Source organism: Pinus tabuliformis, chromosome 8 (assembly GCF_031772625.1).
Source record: "Pinus tabuliformis cultivar Carrire ecotype Pingquan chromosome 8, CPIR1, whole genome shotgun sequence".
Taxonomy (NCBI): Eukaryota; Viridiplantae; Streptophyta; class Pinopsida; order Pinales; family Pinaceae; genus Pinus; species Pinus tabuliformis.
This window is the reverse complement of record NC_142294.1, coordinates 1,296,864,440-1,296,884,254: the sequence shown is the minus strand read 5'-3', so window position 1 is coordinate 1,296,884,254 and position 19,815 is coordinate 1,296,864,440. Positions and strand designations below refer to the sequence as shown.

At 42.1% G+C, this 19,815-nt stretch overlaps 1 protein-coding gene across 1 annotated transcript in view; it reads left to right on the top strand.

Moving 5' to 3' along the window:
* The window catches only part of LOC149240212 (sodium/hydrogen exchanger 4-like), a 202,008-nt gene extending 182,922 nt beyond the window's left edge, over positions 1-19,086 (top strand). The window contains exons 10-12 of the mRNA XM_089370108.1: positions 17,360-17,422; positions 17,589-17,672; positions 18,075-19,086. Coding sequence (XP_089226234.1) covers positions 17,360-17,422; positions 17,589-17,672; positions 18,075-18,410 — 483 coding nt within the window. The 3' untranslated portion in view covers positions 18,411-19,086. The remainder of the gene's footprint in view (positions 1-17,359; positions 17,423-17,588; positions 17,673-18,074) is intronic.
* Positions 19,087-19,815: the final 729 nt, after the last annotated feature.

The window sequence follows — 19,815 nt, the reverse complement described above, 5'->3', positions numbered from 1 at the left end:
TGAGCACAGGAATATTTTAAAGAAATAAAGATTTCAGATTTTCACTGTGAAGAACTTCAGAAAATCTCTCATGCAAATTAGAAAAATAAACTGAATGATAGACCCAGGATCAAATCCAACTGGGCTCAGCAAAAAATGCTTGCGGGAGTTGGCTGGTTCAGCCAAGAACTTCCCCAAACGCCCACAAATTTCCTTCAGAAAGGGTTTTCTGCACAGCTCAGAACAACCATCAGTAAAGAGGGCAAAAATGCTGCTAGATCTCAAAAAGTAATGGAGATACCTGCCATTACTTCAGAAACCCTAACAACACTCAAACCCTAGCAAGTGAACAAGATACCTGTGCTCACAATACTCTACAATAAGCTATTATTAATGGCTGCAAATAAAATATGCAGAAAATTAAACGATCTCACAGCATTTCAAGAGAGTAACACCAGCAAGATATGGACCCCAAAGTCTTATTTTATTAACCAGAAACAGATTTACAAGAGAGCTTCTTCAGTACCAGACTCACAGATCCTCTTTCTCTGAACTGACCCCTAGCATCCTACTTAAAGGAAATGATCCCAATGGCTAGTTCGAGTGATCCATGTCGAAATGATCTCGACCGTCGATGGAGATCAAGACATCTCTTAATCTCATCCGTCGATTTATTAAAAAAATGATATTTTGCATGCATTCACTTAAAATATTATTATTTTATTATTTAGGGTTTTTGCTCTATTTTTTAATTTTTTGTTATTTTTAATTTCTTTTAATTTTTTAATTTTTTATTTATTTTATTATTTTATTATTTTTATTTATTTTTTTAAATGGATCATCGAACTAAGCCTTTGGAAACATCACCTAGGACCTAGGACTTAGGACTCATGAGGGGATTAAAAACATTTTCCAACCCTCAAGACACATTACATCATGACTTTTACAATTTACATCTTAAGGGGGGAAACCCCTTTATCACAAACCCTCATAAATCACCCAGTTTCTGTGACACAACTATAATCTAGCAGATTAACACACTACGATTCTCCTAAAGTTCTAATAACGAAATGCGTCCCAGCTTTGGGGTCAGGCTGAAGGAAAACTTTGCCGATCTTAGATCGGTGAGACGAAAAACCTTCCGGGACGTAGATCATCATTAGAAAGTTAGGTCCACCTAGGCAATTTTACATAAACGACTCATATCTGCTAAGATTATTTACAATTCATACATGCAGACTGGGTTTACAATTAAAATTATCAAGCTACTGATGACTGCAGGATGGCACGGACATGTCGTTCAGGTGCTACCCCTTTCTGCCAAGAAAAGGGGGGGGTACTGCATGGGTAGTTGACCGGTAGTGGTCAACAAGTTCTATTGTCTTAATACAGGTTAAAGAAACATGCATTATAGGTGTCCAAAGAATAGTCTTACAAACGAATACAATACATGTGTGAAAATGTGTTGGCCTATTATCAGGCTTCTAAATTAAGCGAAAGTTCCAAGACACATCAGTACACCATATATCACTTACCCCGATAGTGGGGCGTTGGAGCTACTACTCATTCCTCAAAGAAAAGACTACAGACTCTTAGGGCTATGTGGGAGGAGCCAAGGCAAAAAGTCGTTTGCGTGTACAAATGAGGGTTATATATAGCCAAGCGTGAAACTGACCCTTGTGACTGTTCAACTTCCCTCATGACTGTTTCACTTACATGACTCTTGAACTTTACATGTGGGTCTCTTGGACTTCCATGTTACATTACATTGATTACAACAGTATGGCCCACAGTAGTGATGTGGCTGAGATGACTCATGACATGACTCGACACGACAGTGCTGGTATGTTCATGCTGATGGTGGTGTCCATGTCGAGCCACAGTGTTGTTGAGTGATGAGTGTGCTCTTGGTGTATCATAGCTTCACCTCCGCATGGCAAGGTGTGCGGAGTCTTCGATGGTCTTGGTGTTCGCTTGATGTCGCACGTGCATGTATCTCCTTCGCTGGTACTTGGCATGCTTCATGTGTTCATTCGTTCGCGAACAAGTCTCCTAGCATGCGCTCCTTGTTCATCCCGTTCGTCGTCGTGCCATGTCTCATCCATGTACCTGTATCTGCAATCACTCATGACGAGACGACATCAAATCCAAAAATCTCCTAGTCTACCATGATGCATCATCTTTTATTTTCGAGTGTAGGTGACCAGGAGAGAGGACAAGGCTTTGAAACTGCGCAGAGCACATTTCAGGTTGGGATGCGAGCTCCAGGGCACTGTCAAGGAAAATTACGTAGAGGTCACTGGGAGGCTAGGATGAGCAGTTCCAAACAACATTGACCATTTGAGGGATCTGGCTTGTCTAAAGGGCAGAACTACACAAATTTTCCAGGGAGGCAGTGTAGGCAGCAGGGAGGACACTGGTAGTGAAAACTGCGCAGATTCTCCGAGGAGGCTAGCTGCGGGAGCTTGCTGGCTAAAACTGTACAGAAATGGGAGGCTGGCCTGCAGGGCATCCTGCGCAGTCTCTAGGCTGAGTGGGGTGTCGGGTAGCTGGAGGACAACCCAAGAAAACTGCGCAGTTTTTAGGAGCAGCAGGCCGACTGACTGACAGAACTGCGCAAATTTCGGGGACAATGCATTGACAGGCATCGGGTGCATGCCCTTCATGTCTGTGCAATTTCTTTAGTCGGAGGAGGTGGGCAAGTTGGCAGCTTCTGCGCAATTTACTATAGTGGAGCCCGGGGTCACTGCTCAGTCAAACTCTCCAGTTGACCAACGGGAAGCTTGATAGATTTGCTTGGGGGAAGCGCAGATTGAGATGGCTTGCTGAACAACTTTTGCATTGTTCTGGGTGACAGTCAATCGGGTTGATTCTAGGATTGTGCAGTGCAGACTGCCTGGGAGGAAGCCTCAAGCTCTGCACAATTTTGGGCAGCAGTACATGATCATTGAGGGATTGAGACTGCGCGGTGCAGCTCAGTGGATGTCCGACTGGTGGAGGGTGGTCTGGTCGATAGTACTTCGGCAAAATGACTAAGTGTGTGAACGAGTGAACGAGTGCATGTATGACCTTGTGAACCACACACCCAACACGACTCGATGACAAGATACCTCCAACCAACAAGACAACTTGCTTAGTGTGACTAACCAATGGGTGCGAGCAACAAGTGCAGCACTTGAGATAGATCATTGAACGACCACGACAACACTCGCGCGACGTTGCATACAACTTCGTGTGTGAGTGCGACAGATGCTTACATAGCGAACACAACTTGTACACACGAAGACAGACCTTCAACATAGCCAGAACATGATTGCAAGCATGACATTGTGATCAACATACTAAAAGATGTCTGGTGAACGGTCAAGTGAGGAGGGTGCAAAGACTCAACATGAGCTCATGGGATGAGCCTGAGTGTATGCAAAAATCAAGGAAAAAACCAAGGAAGGCTCCGAAATCGGATGCAGGCCAAAATTTTGGAGGGTGTTGCAGCCCCTACAACACTTGGCAACACACTGGTTGAATAGCAGCTTCTCTGTTTTGTTCCATTGACAGTACAGGACCTTGGTCTATCAAGGAGTATTGAATCGTTGTGCGGGTTACTTCGGCTTCCCCATTCACCCCATGGACAAACATGGTTCACCTTTTGCCAACTCAGTTAAACACAACAACAAGTTTCAACTTGATCACAGTGATTCGAAATCAGGAAGTGTAGTTTGGCTCGCGAGTCAAAAAATTTCAGAGTATAAGTTTTCATCTCCAGTGTTGCTCCGCTGCCAGCAGGCCTGGATAGTACCTTGGTGGAGTCACGCAGGAACACACACATTGCTCCATTGCCAGCTAGCCTAATCAGTGCCTCAGTGGAGTTGCATGGTTCACCTCTCTGCGCAAGAAGCCTTTCTCTTCTTTTGCCTTTGTATTTTTTAAAAGAGGACTGTGCATAGGCACTTATTTATTTTTGGGCAGAAGAGGGATTCCGACTTATTGAGAGCAGGAGAGGTTGTTCCTTCAGAGAAGCATGTAAGACCTCTGACATAGGTTTGCTCATTTAGATTTTCCACTTCTCCGTTTCTACTAGTTGGATGAGCTTGAACACATAGAGCAGAAGACTGAGTACAGGCATGGGGCTTCCTAATGTGGACACAAGTTCATGGTTGGACCCAATATTTGCTTACAGACGGTTCGTATTTTCCATCAGGACTTCATCGGTCGAAGGTTATAACCAAGCATAAAGAAGATGGACTCAGGACTGGCCAAGTGTTGCAGTGTTACAAGACTCTTTGGAGCTCAGCCACATACTCATTCAAAAGCCAGAGGTCAGTAGAGGGCAACACTTATTTACAAAACCAAAAATAACATGATATTAAGCAAACCAAACAAAACAAAACAAAAATAGTAAGGAAAAGCCAAAAGACAAGAAGCAGTAAACAGACTATGTACATGGCGCGGGGCGCAGCCCCGGCTTACTGAAAATAGTGTTTGAGATCTTGGCCATTGAAAGGAAGGTTGTCAATCCAACCGTTAGTGATTGTAGACAGTATGTGTGTGGGCCAAGCTTCTCTTGGACAGTATACAAACCAATCCACAAGGACTGGAACTTCATATGTTTGCCTTTGTCTTCATGGGGTTTGTCCCACTTCAAGACTAAGTCACCCACATTGAAGTTAGCGTTCCCTGCAGACTTCTTGTTGAACCATCTCTTGATATGGTTTTGGTGGAGTGTGAATTTTTCTTTTGCTTTCATCCTTTCTTCCTGCAACTTGTGAAGTGTATCCATCCTACGCTGAACTAGCAGACAAGGCTTGCCTTGGGATTCTTGGGACAATTGGAGTGCAAGCAAGTAGATGTTTGGCGGAAGGATGGCTTCTTTCCCATAAACTAGGAAGTATGGCGAAGTGTTCAGAGAGGGTTTGGGTGTTACGTGGTCAACCCATAAGGCATTCGTCAAAGCAGAGTGCCAGTTATGTTGTTTAGAGTAAATGGTCTTCTTGATAATGCAGATAAGATTTTTATTTGTGGATTCTACGAGAGCATTTCCCTACAGGTAGTAGTTAGATGTGTTTAAGCACAATACCATACTGCAATGCAAAATCATAAAGCTTTAAAGACGAAAAGTAAGTTGCATTGTCAAACACAAGTGATACTGGAAAACCAAAGTGTGAGGTGATGTTCTGTTGGAGGAAGCTGATGACTTCTTGGTCATTCACTTGCTTAAGAGGAATTGCTTCTGTCCACCACATGAAGTAATCTGTAGCTGTCAAGATGTAGAGGTGTTGTTTTGACGAATGTGGGAAAATTTCCCCAATGATGTCGAGGCCCCATTGTTGGAACGGTTCAGTTACTGCAACAGAGTGCAGTGGGGCTATTGACCTTCGTGTTCTGCCGACGCATCATTGACAGATCAAGCACTTGCGGACGTAGGTGTGTGCATCCTTGAACAATGTGGGCCAGTAGAAACCGGCTCGCATAACTTTGTGCGCAGTGGTATTTCCCGCGAAGTGGCCCTCGACTGGTCTGTCATGCAGATCATGCAAGACCTTCTCTAAATCATGTGCCTCCAGGCACTTCAGCAAAATCTCATTACTGTGCTTTCTATAAAGCACTTCGTGCACCAACTGATACGATAAGGCTTTGAGGCGCAGTGCCCTCTTCTGTCTCACAGAGAAGTGAGAGGGTATGGTGCCATGCTCGAGGTACTGGCGCACATCTTCATACCAAGAGTTTCCGCATGAAGTGGGTGGTGCTCACTCTACATCATACATCTCGATTTCTTGCTCCCAACCAGCGAGCTCTTCTTCTTCCTTCTGTTGAAATTTCTAAGTCTAACCCGTTAGAATTTTTCCTGCACTATCTGGTTTATTTCACCTACTTGTTTAATTTCTTAACAAGTTATTTAACCATATAAATACTGAAACTAAACTCAAGTACAGTCTCAACCATCTACAAATCATCAACTAAAAGAATAGACAAACACACAAGGTACACCGTTATTTTTGGACAATCGTCCCTGGAAAAACCCAACTTGGGAAAATAGGTGCAATAGTTCTGAGGGTTTTATTATTAAACAACTTTTCTTGAGTACAACTAGGTGCCAAACTGGCTCACCCAATGGAGAAATCAATCTGGAAATAATACCTCTTCTCAGAAGCAGATATTCAGCAAGTCTACTCCACGAAAATCTTTCCAACACCTCTTTGAGGCTCTGCGTCAACCCTCCTGGCCTCTGCGTCAGCCTACTGATGCTTTGCGTTGGCTCTCTGGCCCTCTGCTTCACCCATGTAGGTCCTCTGGCCCTCTGCGCAGTCACTTTGGTCCTCTGCGTGGCTCCTGTTGGCTCTGCGTAGCCTTCTTTGCCTCTATACTAGTCTTTCGGCACTATCTCTGCCTCTCTGTTATGCACTCACTGCCCCTCGCTGTAACTCTGATCACTGGTTCAATTTCTCTCAGCAAACCTTACTCCAGAAAGTCGAACTGACCGATTAATCTTGGTGTATCTCCAATTGACCCTCAAGCCTCCCCTTATACTTTTTCTGTTGAGTCTTCAACATGGTATCAGAGCATTACAGATCACAGGAAAGGATTATGTTAGTTGCGAGTCTGCAGAGACCATGACCCTTGACAGTGTGAACTAGCTTGATTTCAAGATCATACTCTTGCAAGCCGGTCATCCAGTTCACACATCTTTCACCTAGCTCTTGCTGTACAAGCAGTGATCGCACTGCTGGGTTAGGCACATAGACTGTGCAATGGTTCTTCAACAAGTAGGGTTCGAAGTGTTTCACTGCCTTGCATACTGCGGATGCTTGTTTGTCAAAGGCGGGGTAGTTCAGTTCGGGTCCTTGCATGCTTGCGCTCATGAAGGAGATGGGACGTTCGTCGTTCAACTCATCCTTCTGAGTGAGTACTACAACAAGCGAGTTGTCGGAGGCGAAGGTGTATAACAAGAAATCTTTGTTAAAATCTGGGCTGTAAAGTGCAGGCGCATCTGCTATAGCGTACTTGATACGGGGAATGCATTCTTTTCCCTCTTACCCCAGTTGTAGACAGCATCCTTTTTTTATCATGTCTTGCATCAGTTTCACTATTTGCGCATAATCTAAGATGAACTTCTGGAGGAAGTTTATCTTTCCCAAGAAGGATTGCATTGCTTTCTTGTTGGCTGGGTGAGGAATCTGTGTAATGATCCGGACTCGGTCTGGATCAACCTTGATCCCACTTCTGGCAATGATGTGCCCAAGGAGGTTCCCCTCAAACACTACAAATACGCTCTTTTGGGATTCAAGGAAATCTCGTATTTCTAGCATTGCTCGAATATCTTCTTCAGATGGCATATGTGGTCTGACCGTTTTCTGGAAAATACAGTCACGTCATCAAGGTACAACACTATGCTTTGTCCAATGAGTCCACAAAAGGCAATGTCCATGGCACACTGAAAGGTTACGCCTACATTCACGAGCCCAAATGACATTCTCTTGTATGCAAACGTACCCCACTTGGTACAGAAAGTAGTTTTTAGTCAACAGGTTCTGCTACCAGAACCTGGTTATATCCTGAAAAACCGTCGAGTAAGGAAAACATCTCTGCCCCAAACACTGTCTGTAAAATATGCTCCATCGACGGCACGAGGTAGTTATCTTTGTCTGAAGCACTGTTAAAGTTTCGGAAATCAATGCAAAAGTGAATCTCCCCAGACTTCTTTCATACAGGAACTAGGTTAGAAAGCCACGTGGAATGACGAACTTTGTAAATGATTCATGCATCCAACAACTTAGTCAAGTCTTTCTGTATGAGGGGTTCAATTGACGAATGTACTTTCCTCAACTTTTACTAAAATGGCTTGACCCCTTGATTGGAATCACATGTTGGATTATTCGCGTGTAGTATGTTTTCTGATCATAATATGTCCACTGTGAAAATTCCTAGACTTGAAGGAACCCTTACGACAACAAATTTGAATCTACTTCACCTACTTGATTTTTTAAATTACGTTCATCAAGTTATTCTTCTGAATACTGAAGTAGATTACGTCTACAGCCTACACTAAATTAAATATTTGATCTCATGAAACAGAAAACAAAGCAAAGACAAGATACATAGGACACACTTAGTTTTGGACACAATAGTCCCCGGAAAAACCCAATGCGGGAAAACCGGTGCAATAGTTCTAAGGGTTTATAATTATGCATGAGAAATATCTGACTACAAATCTAGGGTGCTCATCTAGCAATCCTTTATAGAAAAAACACTGGCAGAAAATCTGAGTGAGTTTTACCTCACTTCACCTGACAGAATTACAGCGGATCCGGCATAAGATTGGCTAATCTCGACTGTTTCTGTGTTGGCTCTGCGTCAGCCCTGTGTCACCTTCTCTACCCTCTACGTCAGCGTTCTCGGCGGTTCCGGTAGTTTCGACAGTTCCCGACAGTTTTGGTTGTTCTTGCAGTTTTGGAATCTATGTGACAGACAACTTTTCTGCGTCAGTTCTCCCGGCTACTGCGTTGCCTCTGCGTTAGCTCTCCCAGTTGTTTCGACAATTCTAGATTCTACATGACAAGCAACTTTTCAGTGTCAGCTCTGGTGGCTACCGCGCTGCCTCTCTGCAGCGCTCTCTGCCTCTTTGTTCTGTATTTTCCGGAAAGCACTTCTCCCAGATTCTCTCTGCCCCTCAGTTGCAAGATCTCCCCAATAGATTTTCCTCCTGAAAACTTCTCATCTTAGAAAATCGATTTCCTCAATCTCTCTATGTTTCTTTCCAAATGAACGCCAAGCCTCCATTTTATACTTTTCCTATTGAGTCTAAAATGGTCGAGATAAAGTCTCTAATGAACGACTAAGATTAAAACATGACTTGATCTGCCTTTTAGATCATTCTCACCCATATTTTGATTAATACCCATTAATATTTTAGTCTCCCTAAGTTTAGACTTAGGACCCCGATTAAAAATATTAATTATTTTAATAAAATACAATCTGGGTGGAATTTCACTAAATGGTTTTTGGGTTTTTTAGAACGCATGTGTATTAGCCTCTCCACCAATTTTCAAGGCTAGAGCATTTTTTATGCTACCAAAAACTAACACTCCCTCTTAGCGAGGAAAGTGCTCTAGCAACAATGTCCATCTACATGCTGCTCTGTTTCGAAAGCACCTCCTTTCTGCACTATTGTTGCCACCAACACTTTGCTACTGCTTCTACTGTACTACTACCCATGACACTACCACTGCCACTGCTGCATCTAAACTATAGCTCCCTCTCAAACGCTGCATTTGCTATGCTGCTAGCACTGCCACAACTAACACTGCATCCATACTACAACTCAGTTGTTGAGAGAAGCAACTGAAAAACATGCAAAATTAGCTGAACTTAATTGTGTTCAGCATAATACAATGAATGTTGGAATCTAACTACTACTAGTCTCTAACCCTCTGAATCTTCTGCGATGCTGCTAACTTCTTCACTGTGCCAACTGCACTGTTGCCAACGTTGCTATGCGTTGATCAGTCTCCGGTCTCAAGCTACTGCATTTGTCCTCCAAACACTCCACTGCATTATCTGACACTAAGAACATCTCGCTACTGCTGAATCTTGGGCTCCCGTAGCAAGGAATTGATCCAAGGGGTGGACTCCTCAAGGATCCTGCCCATCTGTAGCTCTTTTGAACTACAACTCTAAATCTCCCCATCTCCATCCTGGAGATGCGGCCGCCATCTTTGCGAAATGTCGAATGACCTCCTCTCTCCTCTGCATAGCACTAGAACGGCCTACGCACTCCTTGCTGGAGCTTGTAGATCTGCCCCTCTACTGTTGTTCAACAAGTGAAGATTCAGACTCCTTGGCTGGAAGTCCTCTGAGGAGAAAATTCCCCTTCTATGTGTCTTCACTCTTTTTTGACAAATTTTTGCCACGACAGAAACTGCGCCCTTCAAGCACTGCGCTGAGGCTTTGCGTGACTCCCTCTGCCTCTGCAAGCTCACGATTCTGAAATCATACCTCTTTGTCGACTCTCTTAGAGAGAGATTTCCTCAGAACCTCTCCTTCTAGGGAAGGACTACGTAATCCCTTCAAGGGGATTCGAATTGCTGCCAAATGCAGCTATTGGCCTCTCTGCTCATTGTTGGATCTTCTTTTTCTGTTTCAAAATCAATGCTCAGATACCATGTGAAAATTCATAGACTCGAAGGAACCCCTACTGCATCAAATCTAAATCACTTCACCTACTTGATTTTTTAAATTACATCATCAAGTTATTCTTTTGAATACTGAAGCAAATTACTTCTGCAGCCTACACTTAATTAAATATTTCATCTCATGAAACATAAAACAGAGCAAAGAACAAGATACATAGGACACTTATTTTTGGACATAATAGTCCCCAGAAAAACCCAATGCGGTAAAACCGGTGCAACAACTCTGAGGGTTTTATTATTATGCAGGAGAAATATCTGAATACAAATCTAGGATGCTCATCTAGCAATCCTTTATAGAGAAAACACTGGTGGAAAATCTGAGTGAGTTTTACCTTACTTCACCCGGCAGAATTCCGGCTGATCCGGCACAAGACTGGCTAAACCCAACGATTTCTGCGTCACCCTTTTTTCCCTTTGCGTCATCTTTCTTGGTTGTTCTGGCTTCTTCCCTCTGCGTCTGCTTTTCTGACAGTTCCTGGCCGTTCCGGCTTTTGCATGACAAGCAATTTTTCTACTCTGTTGGCTCTCTCCGCCTCTCTATCTGTATTCTCTGGAAATTCCTCCCGGATTCTCACTGCCCCTCTGTGGCAGAATGATCACTTAATTTGAAATCCTTAGCAAACCCTACCCTAGGAATCGAATTCTTGATTAATTTGTTTTCTCCGTGTGTGTTTCCAAATGAACCCCAAGCCTCCATTTTATAATTTTTCTGTTGAGTCTTCAACGACCGAGATTAAGTCTCTAATCAATGGTTAAGATTAAAACACAACTTGAACCACCTTCTAGATCATTCTCACCCATATTTTGATTAATACCCATTAATATTTTAATTTCCCTAAGTTTAGACATAGGAACCTATTAAAAATATTAATTATTTTAATAAAATACAATCTGGGTGGAATTTAACCAAACGGTTTCTGGGTTCTTTAGAACTCATGTGCCTTAGCCTCTCCACCAAATTTCATGGCTAGAGCACTTCCGATGCTACCAAAAACTAACACTCCCTCCTAGCGAGGAAAGTGCTCTAGCAAAAATGTTCACCTGCATGCTACTCTGTTTCTAAAGCACCTCCTTTCTTCACTATTGCTGCCACCAACACTGTGCTGTTGCTGCTATTGTACTACTGCCCATGACACTGCCACTGCCACTGCTGCATCTGTACTACAACTCCCTCTCAAACGCTGCATTTGCTATGCTGCTAGCACTGCCACTGCTAACACTGCATCCGTACTGCAACTTAGTTGTTGAGAGAAGCAACTGAAAACATCCAAAATTAGCTAAACTTAATTGTGTTCAACATAATACAATGAATTCTGGAATATGACTGCTACTAGTCTCTGGCCCTCTGAATCTTCTGCGCTGTTGCTGACTTCTACACTGTGCCAACTGCACTGTTGCCAACCTTGCTTTGCGCTGATCAGTCTCTGGTCTCAAGCTATTGCATCTGTCCTCCAAACACCCCATTGCATTATCTGACACTAAGTCCATCTCGCTACTGCTGAATCTTGGGCTCTCGTAGCAAGGAATTGATCGAAGAGGTGGACTACTCAAGGATCCTGCCCACATGTAGTTCTCCCGACTACAGCTCAATATTGCCCCATCTCCCTCCGAGAGATGCGTGGACATTCATGGCAAACTCATCCTTGTTAATCTTTGCTGAAGCAGCTTAGGATCATGTTTCTCATCCTTATTCTTTTTCTTCAAAGGACGTTGGGATGCATAGTGGCCCAACTCGCCACAACTAAAACATTTCACCTTCAAAATGTCCTCCTTTCGCTTCGGCTTTTGCTGTCCCTTCGATGCCAGAGCTACACGCTCCTCCTCCCCCCCTTCGTCTTTGTGTCACTCCCACTGCTGCCATTGAGGTTGACCTTTTCTAGGTCCCTCCTTAAGTCCTCCTGTTGAAGAGCTGCCCACATCTCCTCTCATGAAGGTAGTTTCTCTCTGCCCAATATGCTTTGGACGAAAACTTGCCATTCATCCGAGACTCCATTCAAGGCTATCCTCACCATCGCAGTTGCCTGAGGAGTGGACCCCATTGCACCAAGCTAGTCTCTAGTGTCCTGAAGACGTTGAAGATTGAGGTTAACCCTTTCTCCTTTCTGCATCAAAGTCTGTTGCAACTTCTGCTCCAAATACATCTTCCGCTGTTCAGAAGAGCCTTCATAGAGAGAATACAAGGCTTCCCACATCTCTTGCGTTGTATCCTTATCCTACAAGTGTGAGACCTCATGATCTCGAACTCCATTGAGAATGAACCTCTTTTCCTTCCCCTGCTCGGCCTCGTATTTCTTCTTTTGATCGTTGTCAGCAGGAACATCTATAACACTATTGACGTAGGTCTCGAGATCATGTTCCTCCATAACAGCTAAGATCTGGTCTTCCATATGACATAGTTGAAAGCACCTTCCAGCCTGTCCTGATCTCTGAGCCCATGTGATGCCATCTCACCCAATTGTTGAAATGACTCCTCTAGTCACTGCTTAGCACTGCTCAGCTGCTTAGCGAGTGAGAAATTCGAACATTCTGGCAGAAAGTTCTTTGAGGAGAAAATTCCCCTTCTACGTGCCTTTGTTCTTTTCCAACGGATTTCTGCCCTAGCAGAAACTACGCTCTTCAAGCACTGCGTTGAGGCTCTGCATCACTCCCTCTGCCTCTGCAAACTCACGAACTGGAAATTGTACCACTTTGTCGTCTCACTCAGAGAGAGATTTCCTTGGATCTGCTTCCCGACAAGGATTGCACAATCCCTTCAAGGGGATTCAAATTGCTGCGAAGTGCAACTTTCAGCCTCACTGCTCAATATTGGATCTGCTCTTTTTGTTTCAAAATCAATGCTCTAATACCATGTGAAAATTCCTAGACTCGAAGGAACCCCTACTGCAGCAAATCTGAATCTACTTCACCTACTTGATTTTTAATTTATATTCATCAAGTTATTCTTCTGAATACTGAAGCAAATTACTTTTGCAGCCTACACTAATTAAATATTTGATCCCATGAAACAAAAACAGAGCAAAGAACAAGATACATAGGACACATTTATTTTTGGACACAATAGTCCCCGGAAAAACCCAATGCAGGAAAACCAGGGCAACAGTTCTGAGGGTTGATTATTATGCAGGGGAAATATTTGAATACAATTATAGGATGCTCATCTAGCAATCCGTTACAGAGAAAATATTGGCGAAAAATCTGAGTGAGTTTTACCTCACTTCACCCGGAAAAATTTTGACTGATCCGGCACAAGACTGGCTAACCCCAACTATTTTTGCGTTGGCTCTGTGTCTGCCTTGCATCACCTTCTCTGTCCTCTGTGTTAGATCTCCCGGTTGTTTCGGTAGTTTCCGTCAGTTTCACCTGTTCCGACAGTTATGGATTCTGCGTGACAGGTAACTTTTCTATGTCAGCTCTCCCGGCTACTGCACTGCCTCTATGTCATCTCTCCCCACTGTTCCGGCAGTTCTCGGCGGTTCTGGCAGTGCCCAACAGTTTCTGTTGTTCCGACAATTCTAGATTTTGTGTGACAGACAACTTTTCTTTGTCAGCTCTCCTGGCTACTGAGTTACCTCTCTGCAAGCTCTCTCCGCCTCTCTGTTAGTATTCTCCGGAAAGTCCTTCTCCCGGATTCTCATTGCCCCTCTACTGCAAGATCTACCCAATCAATTTTTCTCTTGAGAACTTCTCACCTCAGAAAATCGATTTCCTTAATCTCTCTATGTGTATTTCCAAATGAACCCCAAGTCTCCATTTTATACTTTTCCTGTTGAGTCTTCAACGACCAAGATTAAGCCTCTAACCAATGGATAAAATATGACTTGATCTGCCTTCTAGATCATTCTCACACATATTTTGATTAATACCCATTAATATTTTAATTTCCCTAAGTTTAGACTTACGAACCCCATTAAAAATATTAATTATTTTAATAAAGTACAATCCGGGCGGAATTTCACCAAACGGTTTCTGGATCCTTTAGAACTCATGTGCCTTAGCCTCTCCACCAATTTTCAAGGCTAGAGCACTTCTGATGCTACCAAAAACTAACATGTTGCACCCATTTTTTCACAATTCCAAGGAAACAGTTGTGCCAATTTTTTCAAAAATCAAAATCATCAGCCAACACTCTGTCATGTCATTGTAAACCCATTTTGCAAATTTTTTAATGTAAATGATGTTAGTACAACCGTTAATTTTGTAACAACCTAGGTAAGCCTATGATTTTAGCGATGAATTTCATCCTGGGAGGTTCTTCATCTCACTAATTATTTGTGTTTCTAAACACGGATGATCGATAGAGTTTTTCCCTCCAATCTCACCCCAAAGCTAAGGTGGAATTTATTGTCGAAGTGTTAAGTGAGTTCTAGCGTCTTAATCAAGTCTATTGTCAAAGTGATTTGGGAATAATTTAAGCTATTTGGCTAAATTGTTTTATTACAAATTGTTGCAATTTTTAAGTATTACTTGTTAGAAATTTTATCTATATTCTCTAGTGTATTTTGCCTACTTGTTTAATTACTAACAAGTTATTTAACCATATAAACACTGAAATAAACACAATATAGTTTTCAACAATCTATAGATCAATCGCTGAAAGAAATAGACAAACACACAAGGGACACCGTTATTTTTGGACAATCATCCCCGGAAAAACCCAACTTGGGAAAACCGATGCAACAGTTCTGAGGCTTTTATTATTATGCAGTTTTTCTGAGTACAACTGGGTGCCAAACTGGCTCACCCGACAGAGATAAAAATTCTGGCAATAATACTTCTCTTCGAAAGCAAATATTTTGTAAGTTTGCCCCACAAAACCCTCTCCAGCACACTCTGAAGCACTGAGTCAACGCTCCTGGCCTCTGCGTCAGGCCTATGAGGCTCTACGTAGCCTCTCTGGACCTCTCTGGACATCTGCATCACTTTTGCAGCCTTTGTGTGGATGACGCAGGCCCTTCTGGCCTCTGCACAGTCACTGTTGGCCTCTGTGTGGCTCCCTTTGGCTCTGCGTCTGCTTTTGCGTTGGTCTTCCGGCACTATCTTTGCCTCTCTACGTCGTAGTCACTGCTCCTCGCTGCAACTCTGATCACTGATTCGATTTCTCTTAGCAAACCTCGCTCTAGAAAATCGAATCATTGATCACTCTAGTGTATCTCCAACTGACCCTCAAGCCTCCTCTTATACTTTTTCTGTTGAGTCTTCAACGATCTAGATTACATCTCTAATCAATGGCTAAGATTAGATTTGGCTTGATCCATGTCTTTTAGAACCTTCTAACACAGTTTTATATTAATACCCATTAATATTTTATTTTTCCTAAGTTTAGACGTAGCAACTCCATTAAAAATATTAATTATTTTAATATCTCTTTAACCAAGTAGAATCTGCCCAAACCATTTATGGGTCTTGGAGATCTCATGTGTTTTAGCCTCTCCACCAATTTTCATGGCTAGAGCACATCCGATGATACCCCAAATCAATACTCCCTCTTAGCGAAGAATGTGCTCTAGTAATACACCACCACTGACAATGACGCTGATTATACGACACTGGTACCTGTGCTGATGCTAGGCTTCCCCACCCAACATCCTTTGCAATGCTGCATCCCATACTGCTGCCCATGGCCCTACAACTGCCACTGCTACATATGTATGGCAACTCCCTCTGCATCTGCGCTGTTGCTGGTCCTTTCTCCCAACACACTGCATCTGAACTGTAGTTCTTTCTCATCATGCTACATCGTGCTACTACACCGCAACTCAGTTATTGAGAAGTAAGTAACTGATCCACCCAACTACTGACATCCTTGTCAGGCTAGATGCCCTCCTGATGTTGAAGCTCTCTCTATCATTACCCTGTGCTCCCTTTGCTGTCTCTGCACTATTGCAGCAACTCTATCCCTCTCGCATCACTGCAAACCTCTTTGTGCCATCTTGCACTTCTGCAACCTCCTTTGTGCCTCTCGCATTGCTACAACCCTCTCTGCGCTTCCTGGGACTACTGCACTCTAGCACTTTCTGCCGCTTCATCCGCATCCACTTCTACCGACATCCGCCATCCTGCTACTGTAACTTCGGGGCTCTCGTAGCTAGGTATGATCCAAGAGTTTGGGTACCTCAAGGATCCCGCCCCTCATTGCCTGTAGTCTTCCTGACTACAACTCGATGTCTCCCCACCTCTTCTTTAGAGGTACATGAGCACTCATGGTACAATCGTCATCATCCTCTACCTCCTTTTCCGCCTTCGCTGGCGCTCGATGCAAGAAGAAAATCACAGTCTTGGTATAATGAGAAGGGGAAGTGACCATCACAGTCTCGGCATAATACGCAGTGACTATTACAGTGTCGGCATAATAAGAAGGAAGGATCATGACAATGATAATGAAAGAATCTCATAGTGACACTCTTACATTCTAGATACAGTCATGATCTCAACACAGATGCAATCATGGTTTCAATGGTGTTCCAATAAAGATATCAGTGATATAACAGTGATGTAATAGTGACCTCAGTACAGCTCTTATTCATGCCTAAGAAGAGCTCGTTGCTATGTTGAAGACCTAGGTGAAGGTGCAGCAATAGTGTTGCAGCAGTAATGAAAGTCTTGGTGGTGCAATAGTGATGATCTCAGAGGTGCAGCGAAGATGATGATCTCAGCAGTGACGAAGAAGAGGATTGGTGTCTTGGTCTTGGAGTGGCGTAGCAGGTCAAGGGTCATGGTCTTGGTATTCGTCAATTGGAATCTCTATAAGAAGAATTTTGTGCGGGTTTTCCTCTCCAAGAGGGAGAGGTTTTGGCCCTGGCAGAAAGCCAAATATCTTGTGTTCTTGTCTCTTTGTTTTTGGTAGCAGTTTGATGAAGTAAACACACACACTAATAATAAAAAGAAGATCAAGCTAAGATAAATTGTAAAAACACTTCTCAAATTGTTATCATGTTAAGAAGAATCTCTTTAATTATGTTTGCCCTACATTCTTCAACAAGGTATTGGTTCAATATAACAATCTAAGAATTATATGCTTTGGACTTAATGCCGATGTTTATTTCCATTGGCTTTAGTGTTTTCTGTTCCCTTGGAAACACAATGCACGTTTACCAATCGCAAACTGAAGTTGACTTTCCTATTTAAAGAAAAATCATCCAATCTTTCTCGTAATAGGGATTTAATTATGTTTTATTCATTTGTTGTGTTTTTAGGTGGTTATCTGGTGGGCTGGTTTGATGCGAGGAGCTGTTTCAATTGCCTTGGCATTCAATCAGGTTAGTAAAAGCAAAATCTCAAGCCTTATGCACATAGATTTGTATGTTTTCCAAACATATTGTATACCTTTTGGTGTTTCTATCTGGAATTTTCTTTCTGATATAGTTTAATCAAGAGTTTCTCATATCTTTTCACACATGCATGTATTCTGGCTTTCTCTTGCAGTTCACAGTTTCTGGAATTACCTGGAATCCCGTGGAAGCCACTATGATCACAAATACCATAATTTTGGTCCTCTTTAGTACAACGGTAATGTAAAATCATTTATTTACATTAATATAGTGAAATATTTTACCGTTAATGTAAGTTTTTGGTCTTATATTAATGGGGTTACCAAGAATATAGTGGCAGAATTTGGTCACAGCTTATGAGTATTACAGTAGTGTATGCTTTATTAAATTATTTCTAATTTTTTGAGTTTTACTGCTTTCAAAGTTTAAATCTGAGATTCTGGTGTACTGTGGGCTCATCGATAAGTTTTTGGTCTTATACTGATGGGGTTACCAAGAATATAGTGGCAGAATTTGGTCACAGCTTATGAGTATTACAGTAGTGTATGCTTTATTAAATTATTTGTATTTTTTTGAGTTTTACTTCTTTCAAAGTTTAAATCTGAGATTCTGGTGTACTGTGGGCTCATCAATCTTTCAGGTTTTTGGTATTTTGACCAAACCATTGATAAAGTGGATCATTCCTCATCATATGAGGCGCAGTGATGTATCGGATCCATCTTCTCCTAAGGAGAGAGCTTTTGAAGCGGAGTGGGGACTTCCACTTCTTTCACAAAATGAACCTAATCAGGGTAATGTGCTTAGACGAAGAAGCAGTCTATCAATGCTCCTACATAGACCGACTTACACCATTCATTATTTTTGGCGGAAATTCGATGATTCATACATGCGACCAATCTTTGGTGGACGAGGATTTGTTCCATGTGTTTCCGGATCAGTGAAAGAAGGTGACTCCTCTGATTGTAACAATCATTGAAAATCTACACGTCTAAAACTGTTTAACCCTTAATGTAGTCAAACTGGCAGCTGTGTCAATGTTATATAAAGTATGGTCAAGAAAATACTTTGATCAACCCTGTAGTTGTGACTTGTGGCTGTCCTGCTTTCCACTATGGATTGGCTACTACAGTGAGAAATGAGATCATGCCATATGTTTTTTGTCCTTTACTTCGGATGCTTCGTTTGTAGAAGCATTATGAATAAGCTTTATAGGTTGGTCGGTCAAATTGATTAGAGTGTCCTGTTTCCCATTCTTTGATCTTTTACCCAGTCCAGTATAAGATAGCTGCCAACTGACGGAATGTTAGTTTTGTGCACCGGCATTGTAAGTGGGTTGTATTATAGGTTGTTTGAGATATAATCATTATGACCTCTTCAAGTACATTATAATGCTTAAGTTTCGAATTACAACACCTCTGTGGAAAATTGGCTCTTGTACAGGACATACCTGTTGATGTTCTTTTATTATCTCAATTTGTAGTGTCCTCATACAGAGTGGATGCATGATCTACTTGTTTTGTATTTTGGTACGTGGATAAAGCCACGAGGCAAATACCATTGAACTTCGAAATGGTTAGCAGGTGACATAAGTGTCACTTGAGCCCTAATTTAACATAAAAATATTGATTTCAAGTTTGTGGCATTACATGTACAATTTAATATTTCTCATTTTTCTTTGATACACACTATCATTGTAAATTCCCGTTTGTTCCTTTCTCACATGCTTATGTTAGATGCTTCTGCGTGCAACTTGTGTGGCTTGTGGGTTGTTATACTTCTAACTTATGTGGGTAGTTTCTGTTGGGCATGCAAGGTCTTACCAGTGTTTATCTTTCACTTTGCATCAACCAAACCTTGATGTATAATTTTACATATTGCTGGTTCTTCGATCTTTAGATTCTCAGAGCTTGTTACTTTAATGTTGTTGAAAGACCATGTATAATTTAGAAGAATATTCTCAAGGATCAAGGATCTGGTAACTGTATTAATACCTAGTAACATGGCGGATATTCCAAAAAATTATGAAAGGGTTTTTCTTATGTAAAAAGAATACATCCAAAGAAAAATGGTACAAGGCTAGGCAAAAGCTTTAAACATTTGAAATCTTTGCAATGGACATTCAATCTCAGGAAATGTTTATGGTACTTGGAAAAATTCAGCTTATATGTATATATTCACATCATACATATATATAATCTCCTCTACAGTTATATTAAAAGACCATCTCGTTTTGGCTGTTGCTTTGTATAACTTGCAATCATCGCAATCCATGAAACAGAGTCTGCTTCAGCATCTCGTCCATCACACTGCATTCAACCTTCTACTCTCCAGATTGGCAATTGCAGGCTCTACGAGGTGCGTTATTTTCCTCCAGGCTAACT